Here is a 16,492-nt window from a genome sequence, read left to right on the forward strand (position 1 = left end):
AAATCATCCCAAACCAGGGGATGATTTGTTCTAACAATATCTTGGCCACAAACAGAGCATTAGCTCTCGCTGCTGGAAAGGCTTCAATCCAGTGTGTTAGTTGATCCACTATAACTAGCAGATATTTGTGCCGTCCCACTTTTGGAAGTTCTGTATAATCTACTTGGATCCTTTCAAAAGGTCTATATGCAGTTTTTCTTCCCCCTGCTTGGGCCCTCCTCATGTTTCCTTTATTTATCTTTTGACAAGTCATGCACCCGTGGGTGATTTGTTTCGCTAGTTCATATATCCCAAAACACCCAAAATACTTAAGAAATTGATCACCCAATGCTCGGGTTCCCCAATGAGTTCTCTGATGCAACTGGTGTAAAATTACCCTAGCATAACTTTTTGGAACCATTTCTCTATTATCTGGTAATATCCACTTATTATTTTTAAGTTGTGCTCCTATCTTTTCTAATTCTTGCATTTCTTTTGGAGTGAATGACTTCCCTCCCGTACTTTCTGATCCTTCTTTCAGAGGCTGTAAAACAACTGGTTTTAAAGGTAACACTGCTGCTTTCCTGGCTTCTTGGTCAGCCAAATTATTCCCTCTAATTCTTAACCCTGTTCCTCTCTGATGCCCCCTTACATGAACCACTGCTATAGCTGAGGGCTCCCTCAGGGCTTGCAACACTCTGATTATTAACACTTGGTGTACTAGCCCCTTTCCTTGAGTGTTAACAAGCCCTCTCTCTTCCCAAAGCTTTCCAAATGTGTGCACCACTCCGTAAGCATATTTGGAATCTGTATATATGGTACCTTCTTTCCCTCTTAAAAGTTTTAATGCTTGATATAGAGCAAAAAGTTCACAAGCCTGCGCCGACCATGCAGGGCTTAAAGATCCTGACTCGAGAACGCTCATAGTTTTTCCATTTACTATCGCGTATCCCGATTTTCGTTTCCCGTCTACCACTCTTGAAGACCCATCAATAAAATACTTTTCTCCTTTTGTTAATTCCTCTTCTTCTAAATCGGGTCTGATTTTAGTTTGTAATTCTATCACTTGCACACAATCATGTTTAGAAGATTCAGCTACATTTCCAAATAGGAATTGTGCTGGATTCCTAGCTCCCGTTGTTTTCAGCTCTAAGCGAGGGGGGCTCAGGAGAATGGTTTCATATTTCAGCATCCTGCTGTTAACCATTTCTCTGCTTCCTGTTGTAAGATCCCTCTTACATCATGTGGGGTATAAACAGTTAATTCCCCCCCAAATGTTACTTTCTTAGCTTCCTCCACCAACAAAGCTACTGCCACTAAAGCTTGTAAGCATGTGGGCCATCCTCGGCTTACAGGATCTAATAATTTCGAGTAATACCCTATAGGTTTCTTGCTCCCTGCCCAATCTTGGGTCAGTACTCCATATGCAGTTTGGTTAGTTGTTTCTACAAAAAGCTGAAATGGTCTCCCTACATCAGGTAAACTTAAAACAGGGGCTGTCATCAGAGAGTTTTTTAATATTCTCAAACGTTCTTCATCTTTGTCACTCCATTTGAGTGAGTTCATTACTAGTTTCTCATATAAAAATTTTACTTTCTTGCTATAGCCTTCTATCCACTGTCTACAATATCCTAATAATCCCAGCAATTGCCTGACTTCTCACTTACTTTTTGGTGCAGGCAAGGCTATAATCCCTGACACTCGGTCTGGGTCTAACTTCTTCTGCCCTTTTACTAGCCAGTGTCCTAAATACTTTACTTCTGGCTCCACAAACTGCAACTTGCTTTTTGAAACCCTCAGTCCTTTTTACCCCAAAAAATTGAGTAATCTAATAGTCCCTGTTTGCACTGCTTCTTCTTCCTTTCCAGCAACTAATAAATCGTCTACATATTGTATGAGTTTCACCCCCAAAGTTGATTCAAATTATAACAATGATTTTTCCAGTGCTTGTCCAAACAGGTTGGGAGATTCAGTGAATCCCTGGGGCAGCACAGTCCACCTTAACTGTTGCTTTCTCCCCGTGTCAGGGTCCTCCCACTCAAATGCAAAATGATTTCTACTATTTTCATCTAGAGGACAAGCCCAGAACGCATCTTTTAGGTCCACTACACTATACCAAATATTTTTGGGAGATATTTGATTTAATAACGTATACGGGTTCGCCATTATGGGAAATCGGGTTTTAGTTCGCTGGTTTACTGCTCTTAAATCTTGAACAAGTCTGTATGTCCCGTCTGCCTTTTGGATTGGCAGGATTGGGGTATTATGAGAAGACATACACGGCTCTAAGGTGCCATGTTTTAGCAACCTTACTATTACAGGTTTTAATCCGTTTCTTCCTTCCAGGGGAATAGGATATTGGCGCACTCGAATTGGAGTGTCCGGGTCTATTACTTCTATCCTTATAGGTTCTATTTCTAATTTTCCCATGGTTTCAGGAACTGACCACACAGCAGGATTGATCTCTGTTTCATCATTCGAGGTTAAGGTATAAATCTTTACTTTCAACTCCCCCTGCTCGACCCCTATGGTCAGCCCTAAAGCTACAATCAAGTCCCTCCCCAGCAAATTATTCTCAGCTTCAGAAACTAACAACAAATCATTAAGGCAAATTTGATTTTCTGATTCTATTTCTACATCACATAAAACAGGGACCTTGAAGGGTTCTCCCTTTGCCCCAACTACAAAAGCGGTTTTTCTACTTAATGAGCATCCTTTAGGAAGCTGCTGTACCGTGGATCTTTCTGCTCCCGTATCTACTAAAAATGTTATTTCTTCATGATAGGGGCCTATTTTAAGTTTTATCAAGGGCTCGTTAGTCACTTTGGCCCCTAACAAATAGAGCCCCTGACACCCCTATTCATCTTCTTTAAACATTTTCTCATCTTTCTCCCTTTTTAGACACACCCACTGTATATGCCCCTTTTTCCCACAATAATAACAAGTAGGAATGCTTTCCTGTTGACCTGTGTTAACTGATACGCTGTTTACTGGAGCTGACCTTCCCGGTGGTCTGTTCCTAGGCATCCAGTTTATTGGGGCTGCTCTCCCTCTCTGTGAATTCTGTTCTTCCCTAAGTGGCAGGTTATCTTCCTTTTTCTGGCACTCCCTCACTGCAGCTACTAAGACTTTTGCTTTTGCCCTCTGCTTTTCCTCATCCCTTCTCACATACACCTTCTGTGCTTCCCTCAGAAGCTCCTGTAATCCCCTGTCTTGCCAATCATCTATCTTTTCTAATTTCTTTCTTATGTCCCCCCAAGATTTAGCTACAAACTGAGTTTTCAATAATGTGGCACCCACAGGGGATTCGGGATCTAATCCCGAGTACATCTGTATACTCTTTCTAAGTCGTTCCAGCCAATCTGTGGGGGATTCATCCTGCCTTTGGTACTCGTTAAAGGCTTTATTAATATTTTGTCCTTGAGGGACTGCCTCTCGGATACCTTGTATAACCATTTCCCTTAAATCTATCATATTTTGTCTCCCCTGTGGGTCCTGGGAATTCCAATTAGGTCTCTGGGTTGGCCATTTTAGGTCCCCCTGGGGTCCTTGTTGGTGTCTTCTTTCCCAATCTCTCATACCTGCCACTCGAATCATTTCCCTTTCTTCTGCAGTAAATAAAATACTCATAACAGACTGAAGTTCCTCCCAGGTATATATATTGGGGCCTAAAAATTGGTCCAGCCCTTCTGACACACCTGTTGGATCATCTAATAATTTCCCCATATCCTTTTTGAGATTCCTGACATCTCCAGTGTTTAAGGGTGCCGTTACAAACCCTATGCCCCCTACATTACCCCCGTAGGCACTTCTCTAAGAGGGTATAATTTTGCTTCACTCTCACCCTCTAGCTCCTCCTGACTCATAGTTTTACTCCTTGTCCTGCTTGAAGGGGGGGAGGTAGGAGGGGCTGGAGCTGTAGGAGCGGTAAAGATATTTTCAGCAGGAGATGGGGGTTGCCCGTGATACGGCGGAGGTAAAGCCTCTAACGGATCCCAGGAACTTTTCTCATCCTCTTTTTTCTTGAGAGCATACAATCCTATCATTTTTGAACTACCTCTCCAGCAGGCAGCATAATCCATTTCCTCCTGACAAAAAGGTTCTTTACCATTTACATATAAATTTAGAACCTGACACATCCAATCATCAAAAGTTCCAAAATTAGGCCAGTATATGTCATCAGGTCTAATTTCCTCCTTAGTCCATTCTACCATGCAATACTGAATCATTTTCTCTTTGGACTGTCTGGGGGTATTTCTGGTAGGTTGCTCCCTTTCAACCTCTTGGGCCTCCCTCCCCTGGGATCCCGAGAACCTAGGGACTTACTTTTTCCCTGGCCCATCCCAAATGGTGCTTCTTTCACTCTTTTGTGCTTTCGCTTCGTCCCTTCAGTGTCCAAGTCCCTCGCGGGAAATTGGAAACGCACTTAGAAGGACTCCGCACTCGCTTCGTAACTACGTTACGTCTCACACATTCAGCACACAAGCACCAATAACACCACCCGACCCGGCAGTACTCACAGTCCGCTGTTCCTGCTGGGGTCTTCGTGCACGTTGAATTACGGGTGTACTGCAGTAATTCTCCGGGAGCTCAATTCTTTTGCTTATGCTTTGATTTTGAATAATGTTGGTAGCTCTCCGCACACCCGAGTCCAAGGGCCACTATTGAAGTGGGGCGCCTCCCTTGAACCTGAGGTAACAGAGCTATCCAAGGTTATCACGTCGGGGTCACCAATTGAAATAAATAACTTACGCTTTTTCTATGGATAAACAACGTTTAATCCAGTTCCCTAATTGTGTTCTTTAAACACGTGTTCATTAGAGCATAAGCAAAACAGCGCTGGGTGCGCGGGGGATTCACTCCGCCCAACATGCACACCTTTAACAATAAGAAGTGTGCTTAAATACAGTACGGTTTTACATATTCATAATGACCCCCAAAATGCCTATACATATTCATGACATTTCCCAGCTTTTTATTAAAATGAGTCTCAGATAACCATTTACATATTCCCCTCCTTGACCCTCCCCTGTTGCGCCTGCGCAGTGTCACTTGGTGAATTTGAGGAAGGGTCTTTAGGGCTCTTTGCATGAAGGCTCCTTCAGCTTCGTCACAGTGGCCTTTTTACCTTTGGCTCATTAGAAGGAACTGGCTGGAATCCAAGCTGCCAAACCGACTGGAACCAGACTGGTGCCTCCTTTTTGCTGTAAATCTTGGCTGTCTTGTCTCCTCAAGGTTGCAGCTGGTGCTGTAAAACTTCTTATCTCGGCATTTAATGAAGTCCTACTTTTTTCTTTTTTTTTTTAGCACAATTAGTTACATACAGCTCTAAACTAGATATTAATTGTGTGGTTTAAAATGTTAGCTTGTTAGTAGGCCCTTATTATATAGTTGCTTAACCCTTAGAATTTTAGTTCGCTCTATCAATATAACTTCCTAAACAAGTTTCATAACTTTTTACATAGAACTTAACCACCTTTCCCTTTTCCAAGTTCAGGGTCCGTGCCTCATTTGGTTATACCTGTAAACATTAAACATCTTAGCACGGATCACAACTGCATTTTTCACAGGCTTTTAAACCCATTTCTCTAAGAAACCCTCTAAGAAATGGTGGTCGGGGTAGGGAGGATGGACGGGACACTGGGACAGGTGAAGTGCAGTAGGGCACTTCCCTCGGGATCTCCAGAAAGAACTGCGTAACCTCAAAGGAATCGTGGTCCAGAGAAGGGCAGAAGGACGGACGGGATGCTGACAGACGTGAGGTGTTGTATGGCGCTTTCTTCAGGGATTCCAAGAAGATCTTCTCCTTTGCTAAGTAATCATCCCCCTGAGAAGAGGGGAAGGATGTGTGGGATCCCAGAAAGTGCCACAGAAACAGGGTCACAGTCCAGGGTGTTGCTCACCAGCGAGAGAAGCATCCCAAAGCCTCCCTCGTGCCCTGTCCCCATGAAGGGGACCCCTCCCCGTGCTCCTGCAGAGCCCAGAGCCTCGCAGTCTGAGCAAGACCCGCAGGGGAAGCCTCCAAGGGCATCCCTGCCTGGGGAAAGACCCAGCGGGGACCTGGCGGCACAGGACGGGGACACCGCAAAGCCAGGGCAAACGGGCTTTAACTCACTGGCCTCTCCCCTCCTGCCCCCTCCGGGCACTGCCCTGGCTCAGAGGGCTCCTCTGAGCCCCTGCACAGGACACGGAGGCCAATTCACACCTGGCCCTGGTCCCACTGGCCAGACTCAAATATTGCAATTGGACTGAATCATGGTGTGAGGATTGGTAAGTAGTTGGTAAAGGTATAAAATCCCCAGGACTTCTATGCAGGGCTGGAGCCTCTGTGAAGGCACCAGCTCTGGACAACCCTGCTGCTGTACCGCTTAATCAAATTATTCATTTCTGCGAACTTTGATGCCTTTGGGTTTCTGTCGAGAGACCTGGGATCTCAAGTGGGTCAAGATGCAGAATGATGAAATTCTGAAATCCTGACCAAGCCATATAAAGAATTGTGTCTGCACATATAACCCTTTGGCCATTTGATCTGTTTTCCATCTATGTCTCTTAGACTTAAACCATTGACCAAGCCTGGGATTAAGTTTGGATCCAGCGGCATCCAGACTTTTCTGAGAAGGAGTTAAGAAAGCAAGAGGGTCCATTCTGAACCTCATGACTCAACGGAAGGGCGTCCTCCTGCCATTTTGCATCTCCTGCACCATAAAAATAATTCAAAACCAATTCTTATGCAATCGTCCTTGACATATTCTGTCCATTAAATGGACCTTGCTGGCGAACTCTGTTCATTCACATTTTTCTTTGCGTTCTAAACATGAACAGGACCCCAAATTGCTTGTCCACAACACCAGGTGAAGGACACGGAATCCCGGGATGGTTGGGGTTATAAGGGGCCTCTTGAGATTATCCAGTCCAACCCACCTGCTAAAGGAGGTTCACCTAGAGTGAATCGCACAGCATTGTGTCCAAGCGGGTTTGAATGTCTCCAGAGAAGGAGACTACACACTGATGTCTGCTGTCTACCTTTGAAAGGTCTTGGGAAGTGGCAGAGGTTCCTGAAGACAGGGAGGTAGCAAATGTCTCTCCCATCCTCAAGAAGGAAGATCCAGGGAACCGCAGGTAGGTCGGCCTGACCTCCACTCTGAGAAGATGATGGAGAAACCTCCCCTGAAAGCATTTCTTGAGGCACAGAGGATGAGAAGGTGGTGGGAGTGGTAGCTTGGAGATGAGCACATTGTGCTTAACCACCAGTTTGCACCAGCTGGAGAGGAGTTTCACTGGGAAGGACCTTGGTTCTGGTGGACACGAGGTTGAACCCAGCCAGTGTTGTGGTGAAGGCAGCCAATGCTGTCCAGGGCTGTGGTGGGCAGAGTCTTGCCAGAATCACAGAATCATTTTGATTGGAAAAGACCCCAAAGCCCATCGAGTCCAACTGTTAACCCAACCCCATCACTAACCCATGTCCCTGAGAACCTCATCTCCACATCTGTTCAACCCCTCCAGGGATGGTGCCTCCACCACTGCCCTGGGCAGCCTGTTCCAACACCTGATAACCATTTTGTGAAGAAATTATCCCAAATTTCCCACCTTAACCTCCCCTGGCACAACTTGAGGCCGTTCCCTCTCATCCTATCAAAAGGTTGAGGGACGTGATGCTTCTCCTCTGCTCAGTACTGGAGAGGCAACGAAGTTATGTCCAGTTCTGGGGTCCCCAGTACAAGAGGGACACAGGGATACTGGAGAACATCCAACAAAGGGCCATTAGGATGATGAAGGGCCAGGACCCTCTGTCCTGTGAAGAGAGGCTGAAGGAGATGAGAAGAGAGAGCTCAGGGGAGCCCATGGATGTGCAGAAACACCTGGTGGGAAGTGATGAAGAAGGTGGACCCAGGCTCTTCTCAGCAGATCCCTAGGACAGGAGGCAAGTGGGCACAAATTAAATCGCATTAAATTCCCAGTTTCTGAGTTTCACAGAGGCACCCCCCAAATATCCAAAATCCTCATGGTTCTCTCAGTTCCTCCTCATCAGGTGCAATGTTCAGCTTGGCTTCTCCAGTGCTCCACCTGGAAATGTCCCTCTGACCCACCTGTTAATTACCGAAGACCTTTGATCCCCATCATTGAGTCTGTTATCAGTGGGCCACCCTTGGCGGTTTTGTTTATTGCTGCCAGTTTTATTTGTTACCACTCTTGGTAGGCTGAAAAGGTCTTTGATGAAATAATGTTCATGCAGCAGATGGTGACACCTTCCACATACTTTTCCACCAACCACTATCACAAAGCTCTACCAAAACTCCTACCCCTGATCCTTACCCAGTCCCCTACCCTGAAATCACGAGGCTGAAGCCCAAAGCCACCAACCCTTCCTGTGTCCCTTGTCCTGATTGCTCCACCCTAAACTGGGAGCCAGTTCTTGTCTCGAGACCCACAGAATCACAGAATCATTTTGGTTGGAAAAGACGCTCAAGATCGTCAAGTCCAGCCGTTAACCCAGCCCCATCACTAACCCATGTCCCTGAGAACCTCATCTCCATGTCTGTTCAATCTCTCCAGCCTGGTTGGGGTTGAAAGGACCTCTGGAGATCATCCAGTCCAACCCACCTGCTAAAGCAGGGTCACCAGAGCAGATCACACAGGATCACATCTTGTTTGAATGTCTCTGGAGAAGGAGACTCCACACCCACACTGGGCAGCCTGGGCCAGGGATCTGGCACCTCAAACTAAAGAAGTTTCTCCTCATGTTCAGATGGAACCTCCTGTATTTCAGTCTGGGACTGGGCTAGGACTGGGTTAGGGAGCAATTAGGCAATCTGGACATACATAAATCCATGGGTCCAGATGGCATTCACCTGCGAGTGCTGAGGAAGCTGGCTGAGGTCATTGCTGGACGGCTCTCCATCATCTTTGCCAAGTCTTGGGAAATGGGAGAGGTGCCTGAGGACTAGAGGGAAGCGAATGTCACTGCAGTCTTCAAAAAGGGCAAGAAGGAGGACCCGGGTAATTATAGACCGGTCAGCCTCACCTCCATCCCTGGGAAACTGGTGGAATGACTTATCCTTGGTGCCATCTCAAGGCATATCAGGGATAAGGGGGTCATTAGAGGCAGTCAACATGGCTTCACCAAGGGGAAGTCGTGCTTGACCAACCTCATTGACTTTTACGAGGACATAACAAGGTGGATAGTGATGATGGCAGGGCAATGGATGAGGTCTACCTTGACTTCAGTAAAGCCTTTGACACAGTCTCCCACAGCATCCTCACAGCTAAACTGAGGGAGTGCGGTCTGGATGACCGGATAGTGAGGTGACTGCGAACTGGCTGAAGGGAAGAAGCCAGAGAGTCGTGGTCAATGGGGCAGAGTCCAGTTGAGGCCTGGATCTAGTGCAGTGCCTCAGGGGTCAGTGCTGGGGCCTATATTATTCCATATATTCATCAATGACTTGGATGAGGAATAGAGTGACTGTCAGCAAGTTTGCTGATGACACCAAGCTGGGAGGAGTGGCTGACACTGGAAGCTGTGCTGCCATCCAGAGACCTGGACAGGCTGGAGAGCTGGGTGGGGAGAAATTTAATGAAATATAACAAGGAAAAGTGTAGAGTCTTCAATCTGGACAGGAACAACCCCAGGTTCCAGTATAAGTTGGGGAATGACCTATTAGACAGCAGCCTAGGGGAACGGGACCTGGGGGTCCTGGGGACAGCAGGGTGACCATGAGCCAGCACTGGGCCCTTGTGGCCAGGAAGCCAATGGTACCTGGGGTGGGTTAGAAGGGGGTGGTCAGTAGGTCAGAGAGGTTCTCCTGCCCCTCTGCTCTGCCCTGGGGAGACCACACCTGGAATATTGTGTCCAGTTGTGGGCCCCTCAGTTCCAGCAGGACAGGGAACTGCTGGAGAGAGTCCAGCGCAGCCACCAAGATGCTGAAGGGAGTGGAGCATCTCCCGTGTGAGGAAAGGCTGAGGGAGCTGGGGCTCTGGAGCTGGACAAGAGGACACTGAGGGGGTGACCTTATTAATGTTTACAAATACATAAAGGGTGAGTGTCAGGAGGATGGAGCCAGGCTCTTCTTGATGACAACCAATGATAGGACAAGGGGTAATGGGATCAAACTGGAACACAAGAGGTTCCACTTAAATTTGAGAAGAAACTTCTTCTCAGTAAGGGTGACAGAGCACTGGAATAGGCTGCACAGGGAGGTTGTGGAGTCTCCTACTCTGGAGACATTCAAAACCCGCCTGGACATGTTCCTGTGTAACCTCCTCTAGGTATTCCTGCTCTGGCAGAGGGATTGGACTAGAGGATATTTCGATGTCCCTTCCAATCCCTGACATTCTGTGATTCTGTGCCCATTGCCCCTCATCCTATCATCGGGCACCACTGAGGAGTCTGGTCCATCCTCTTGACATCCATCCTGGAGATATTTATCACACTGATCAGAGCCCTCTCAGTTTCTCCAGCTGAACAGCCCCAGTTTCCTCATCAGAAAGATGCTTCAAATCCCCCATAATCTTTGTGTCCCTCCACTGGATTCTCTCCAGTAATTCCTTGTTCTTCTCAAACTGGGGAGCCCAGAACTGCACCCAGTAACTCCAGACATGGCCTCACCAGGGCAGAGCAGAGGGGGAGGATTCTCCTTCCTTGACCTGCTGCTCACACTCTTCTCAATGCCCCCCAGGAACCATTGGCCTCTTGGCCACAAAGGCACATTGTTGACTCATGGCCAGCCTGTTGTCCACCAGAATTCCCAGGTCCTTCTCCGCAGAGCTGCTTTCCAGCAGGTAGACCCAACTCAATCTCCTCATGCAGGAAGCTCATCGGTAGCCCAAGCGCTCAATGGAAACCCTGAGCAAAAGAACAGCAGTTCTTAATTAGCAAACACAAGCAACTGTTCAACATTCTGCAGTTCAAACCATCACGAAACTTGCTCATACAGCATGTGACACCACCTCAGTTTCTCTTTGTACTTTCACTAGCAATAAAATAGATTATTATTATTTATTTTTCCATGTGTGGTAATATAAAATTCACGTTTTCTTGTCGTGTCTGCAGCGAGGTCTCCAGTGGCCACCGTTATCTTTATAGCTTCATGACGAGTGGTTCCCTCAGTTCCTCCTCTGATTTGGTTGGGAATGCGGCCAATTGGTGCAAGAAATCAAACTAACAAAGAAGTGTAAAAGAACCACTGAGATTCCGGTTCAGATATTGGCTCTCCTAACTATAGTTCTTCATATTAGGCCCCAAAAATGCTATTTTGGCCCATTTTAAAAACCACTAAGATTCAGTTTCAGACCATTGTTTTCCTATATATGGTTATTCATATTTGGCCCCAAAAAGTGCAATTTTGGCCCATTCTCAAAACGTCCAAAGTTCTGTTTCAGACTGTGGTTGTCATATCTATAGTTTTTCATATTTGGCCTAAAACATGCTATTTTGACCCATTTTCAAAACTGCCAAGATTCAGTTTCAAACCATGGCCCTGCCATCTACAATTCTTCAAACTTGGCCCCAAAAATGCAGTTTTGGCCCATTTTAAGAACTACCAATATTCCATTGCAGACCGTGGTTGTCCTATCTGCGGTTCCTCCTATTTGGCTCCAAAATGCTATTTTGGCCATTTTAAAACCTATCAGCATTCCTTTTCAGACTGTGGTCCTTCTCTCTGCGGTTCTTCAAACTTGGCCCAAAAAGTGCAATTTTGGCCCATTTTTAAACACACAGAGGCCTAAATTTTGGTTGAAAATTCAAGACCGAACTAGGAAAACAAATTGAAATTTCTTGATGTAAAATTGTTCTAGAATGAAAAATCCTGATTTTTGAGCCCAGCTTCACTGTGGGATAAACCTTTTTCAGGGTGACCTGTAGGTTGGGGTTAAGCCAGGCTTAGTGGGCCTCTGTTTCCTTGTGTGGAAAATTAAAAAAGCAAAGTAAAAATAAGGGGAAAAATGGGGTTTCTGAAGTTTTCATCTGTGTCAGCAGGATCATTGAGTAGCTCTGTCATTAAAAACAAGGGAACATGTAATGGTTTCTCCTCCTTGCTCTTTGCACAAGGAGGAGCCGCAAGTGTTGGGACTTTGAGTCGGGACTTTGTTCCCCACTTTTAACAGAAAAGCAGAAAATTAACCCTGAAAGCACCCAGCCTAAAAAAAAAAAAGAAAAATAAGATAAACTATTCCATAAAGGGGGAAGTGCAGGAATAGTTTGTATTTTCCTTTTTCTTTCTAATTTTATTTTTTTTTACTTTCTGAATGAAGCTTTTCAATACAAATTGACATTTGTAATTAATTTTTTTCGATAGAGTTTCTGAATGAGGCTTTTCGATGTGAATTGACTTTTGTGATATGATTTTTTTTTTATAGTTTCTGAATGAATCTTTGCAACACTGATCGACTTCTGTAATACAATTTTTTAAATTCTGGTTTTAGTTTTATTTTATCCCTTTTTCTCCCTGAATGCCCGGGGAAGGCATTGAGACATTTTGGTGTGAGAAAGGCAGATTTTGGGGGTAGGCGTGTTGTTCCTAGTGCCTGATTTTTTCTTGGAGGGTGGAGTTTGACCCAGGGAGGTCCCAGGAAACTTTGCTGAGTCGAAATAAAATTTTCACAGATTTGCCAGAATATTCTTGCCTTCAACTGACCATTTTTCAGGACATAACTAATAATAATTAAGAATAAATAATTGATAATTAACAATTAATTCCTGCAAATTTAATCGGGATATAAGATACCCCAGGTTCCAGTATAGGTTGGGAAATTACATATTAGAGAGCAGTGTAGGGGAAAGGACCTGGGGGTCCTGGGGACAGCAGGGTGACCATGAGCCAGCACTGTGCCCTTGTGGCCAGGAAGGCCAATGGTACCTGGGGTGGGTTAGAAGGGGGGTGGCTAGTAGATCGAGAGAGGTTCTCCTTCCCCTCTACTCCGCCCTGGTGAGACCACATCTGGAATATTGTGTCCAGCTGTGGCCCCTCTGTTCCAGCAGGACAGGGAACTGCTGGAGAGGGTCCAGCGTAGGGCAACAAAGATGCTGAAGGGAGTGGAGCATCTCCCTTATGAAGAAAGGCTGAGGGAGCTGGGGCTTTTTAGTTTGGAGAAGAGGAGACTAAGGGGTGACCTTATTAATGTTTATAAATATATAAAGGGTGATTGCCATGAGGATGGAGCCAGGCTTTTATCGGTGGCAAACAATGATAGGACAAGGGGTAATGGGATCAAGCTGGAACACAGGAGGTGCCACTTAAATATGAGAAGAAACTTCTTCATGGTGAGGGTGACAGAACACTGGCACAGGCTGCCCAGGGGGGTTGTGGGGTCTCCTTCTCTGCAGACATTCAAAACCCGCCTGGACATGTTCCTGTGCGACCTCACCTGGGCGTTCCTGCTCCAGCAGGGGGATTGGACTGGATGAGCTTTTGAGGTCCCTTCCAATCCCAAACATACTGTGATACTGTGATACTGTAAAATACCTTGGATTTTATAGCCTTTTAACTTGTTTTCACAATCCCTGACTTTTGTCATTCCTGAATTTTGAATTTACAGGATTTTGATTTTGCAGGAAATTTGCAACAGCGGGAAATAGAATTAAAGAAAAACCCTGTTTCTGGTGACTCTGTTGAATCTGCAAACCAAAGTTGTAAATCCTTTAAAAAAAAATAATCACATGGCTGCCATTGGCCGATGTCGTTAGCAAGTGACGTGCCCGGCTGATAATGAGACGGAATAAAAAGTGGATTTACAGCCAAGTGCAAATGCCAGAAAAGGGCAAAAGGGCCGTGAGGTATGTAGGTTATTTTATTGGTTTTCTATGACTTTTTGTTATTTTTGCTGCCTATTTGCCCAGTGGTCAAAGAGACATTTGTAAGTCAAACATCCTTTTTTTTTAGGATTTAAATATTTGGGAAGGAAAGAATGGAAAATTGTATTTTGTGGTGGTTTGGGGTGTGTGCTGTGGGCAAGAAAAATTGTAATAATAATAATAAAAAAGAAAAATAAAGATATAATAGTAAAAATAAAATAAAAATAAAATAATAAAATGAAATAAAACAAGAAATAACAACAATTAGAATAAAAATAAATATAAAACCATGAAAACAACAACAGTAATAATAATATTGTAACACTTTTTTTTGGTCATTAATTACAATTATAATCACTATTATTTCATTTTTCTTCCCAAATTAATGTTAATTCTTAGGGGTCTTCGTCAATATTCAGGCATTGCAGAGGAGCAGAGCCTTTTTTTTTAAATTTCTATTTTATTTTTATTAAATTTTATTAAATTTCTATTTTTATTTTTCCTCTATTTTACAAATAACTTTTTTCCTCTATTTTACAAATAACTTACAAAAACCCCTGTAGATATATATAGATAGATATATCTATATAGATCTATATGCATATGTATAGATCTATAAAGATATAGATCTATATAGATATATAGATATAGATCTATATATTAGGGCCAATTAGTATTCTCATTCATACAATAGGATTTTGTTTTGTTTGGAAAAAATCAAGCTTACAAAACCAAAATGTGCAGATCGATTCATTTTTAGTTTGGGTGTTTCAGGAAAGTGAAAACAATTCTTCATAATTAGAGTGGAATGAAAATGGTAATAGGGATGTAATTTAAGATGGAAATAATTTCTAGGCTCTCCCAAAATTGTAATTTTTTGGTTTCCTCCTTCTGGACAGAGATGGAAAAGAGGAAATTCAGCAAATTGGAAATTGTATTTATCGTCCTCTTCTGCCTGGTGGTGGCTGTGGCCTGTGTACTCATTGGGATTCTAGCGACGAGGGAACCTGCGTCCCAGAGCATCCGTAAGTGCCAAATTGAAAACAAAATCAAATGATCTCTTTGATAGAATCAAATTACATGTAAACTTAATATATTAAAATATAGTTACACATAGTAGATAATAAACTATATAAATGCATGTATAATTTTAATTTTACTTTAATATCTGTCTCTAAAATTATGTAGAAATATAAATATTATATATATAAATACAATTATAATATATATACAATTTTAAAATTATTTAAAATTTTAAAATGATTTTATAAACTGCAGAAATTTGGCACTTTCCCCAGGATCTGATGGGGATTATATTATATTATATTACATTACATTATATTACATTATATTATATTATATTATATTATATTATATTATATTATATTATATTATATTATATTATATTATATTATATTATATTATATTACATTACATTACATTACATTATATCATATCATATCATATCATATCATATTACATTATATTACATTATATGTATGTTATACAAATAAAACTAATATAGATAAAAATACGAATATACTACATATAATAGATATAAATACAGTTTAAAAATAGTTAAAATTTAAAAAGTATTTTATAATCTGTGGAAATGGGATGCTGCCCCCAGGATCTGATTATTTTAATGCATGTTGTGGTCTAGGTTTTCAGAAAAGGTGGAAAAATCACCAACTCCTAAAAAGGAAAAAAAGACAATAAACATTTTTCTTCTGCCGTTTGCAGAATTTTTTATGGCTCTTGATGTTTTATCATTAACCAAAGTTGAACTGGAGTCACGTGCTGATAACTGTGGAAATACATGAGATACAGTGTAATTAAAGGCAAATTTTATTGCGTAATAAAATAATATTCTCCCTAAACCTCAATTTCCTTTTGCTTCAAAGTGGCAAAAGAGGAGGATGAGAAACAACTTGGGAAAATCATTAAAAGGACACTGTATAATAATAAAAATTATAAAATAGAATAACAATAAAAATAATATTAGAATTACAATTAAAAGTAAAAATAGTAGTAAAATTAAAATTAAAAATAGCAGTAATACTAAAATTAAAACAAAAAATAACATTACAATTAAAATCGGTTGTAGCACCATTAAAATTAAAATTAAAAATAGTAGTAGTAGTAATAGTAAGAATAATAAAAATTTTAATTTAAAATCTTGAGTTTAATCTCTTCATTTCTCTCCTTCACAGAATTTTCCCCAAATTGCCCCAGTGTGGAAATATCGGAGCGCATCGACTGCATCCCGGATGAAGTTGCCACCAAGGTCTGAAAAAGGAGAAAAGTCTGTACAAAAAATGCCACTATAGGCTATAAAACATGGGATTAATTATTCCAATAATAACAAAGAATAGAAACCTTTTAATACCAGAAAAGGGATTTTTTAAACATTTTTTTGGTGAGGTGCAGCCATCAACAGTCACCAATTTAACCAATTTCAACCCAAGCTGGACTTTCTCCTCAGAGAAATTTTCTGCAATTGGAGCAGAGACAAAATGTGTTGATTCAAATTTAAATTTTAGACAGAAATATTGCAATATTTTCTGAAGCAAATTGTATGTCCATTGGTAATGGAGATCAGAATTTAGAAAATCGAGCATTATTTTGGTTTTCCAGCAAAAAATATTATCATACTGTCATAAAATAACATTTAATACAGTTTGGCTGCTGAATTCATTGACATTTTTGAACTGTACCAAGTGA

At 42.5% G+C, this 16,492-nt stretch overlaps 1 protein-coding gene across 1 annotated transcript in view; it reads left to right on the plus strand.

The window, feature by feature from the left end:
* The first annotated feature begins 14,669 nt into the window (after positions 1–14,669).
* LOC102092446 (maltase-glucoamylase) overlaps positions 14,670–16,492 on the plus strand; it is a 23,748-nt gene continuing 21,925 nt past the window's right edge. Inside the window, exons 1-2 of the mRNA XM_065041232.1 lie at positions 14,670–14,793; positions 15,982–16,055. Of these exons, the coding sequence (XP_064897304.1) occupies positions 14,670–14,793; positions 15,982–16,055 (198 nt within the window). The remainder of the gene's footprint in view (positions 14,794–15,981; positions 16,056–16,492) is intronic.

This window comes from Columba livia, chromosome 25 (assembly GCF_036013475.1).
Source record: "Columba livia isolate bColLiv1 breed racing homer chromosome 25, bColLiv1.pat.W.v2, whole genome shotgun sequence".
In the NCBI taxonomy this organism is placed as follows: Eukaryota; Metazoa; Chordata; class Aves; order Columbiformes; family Columbidae; genus Columba; species Columba livia.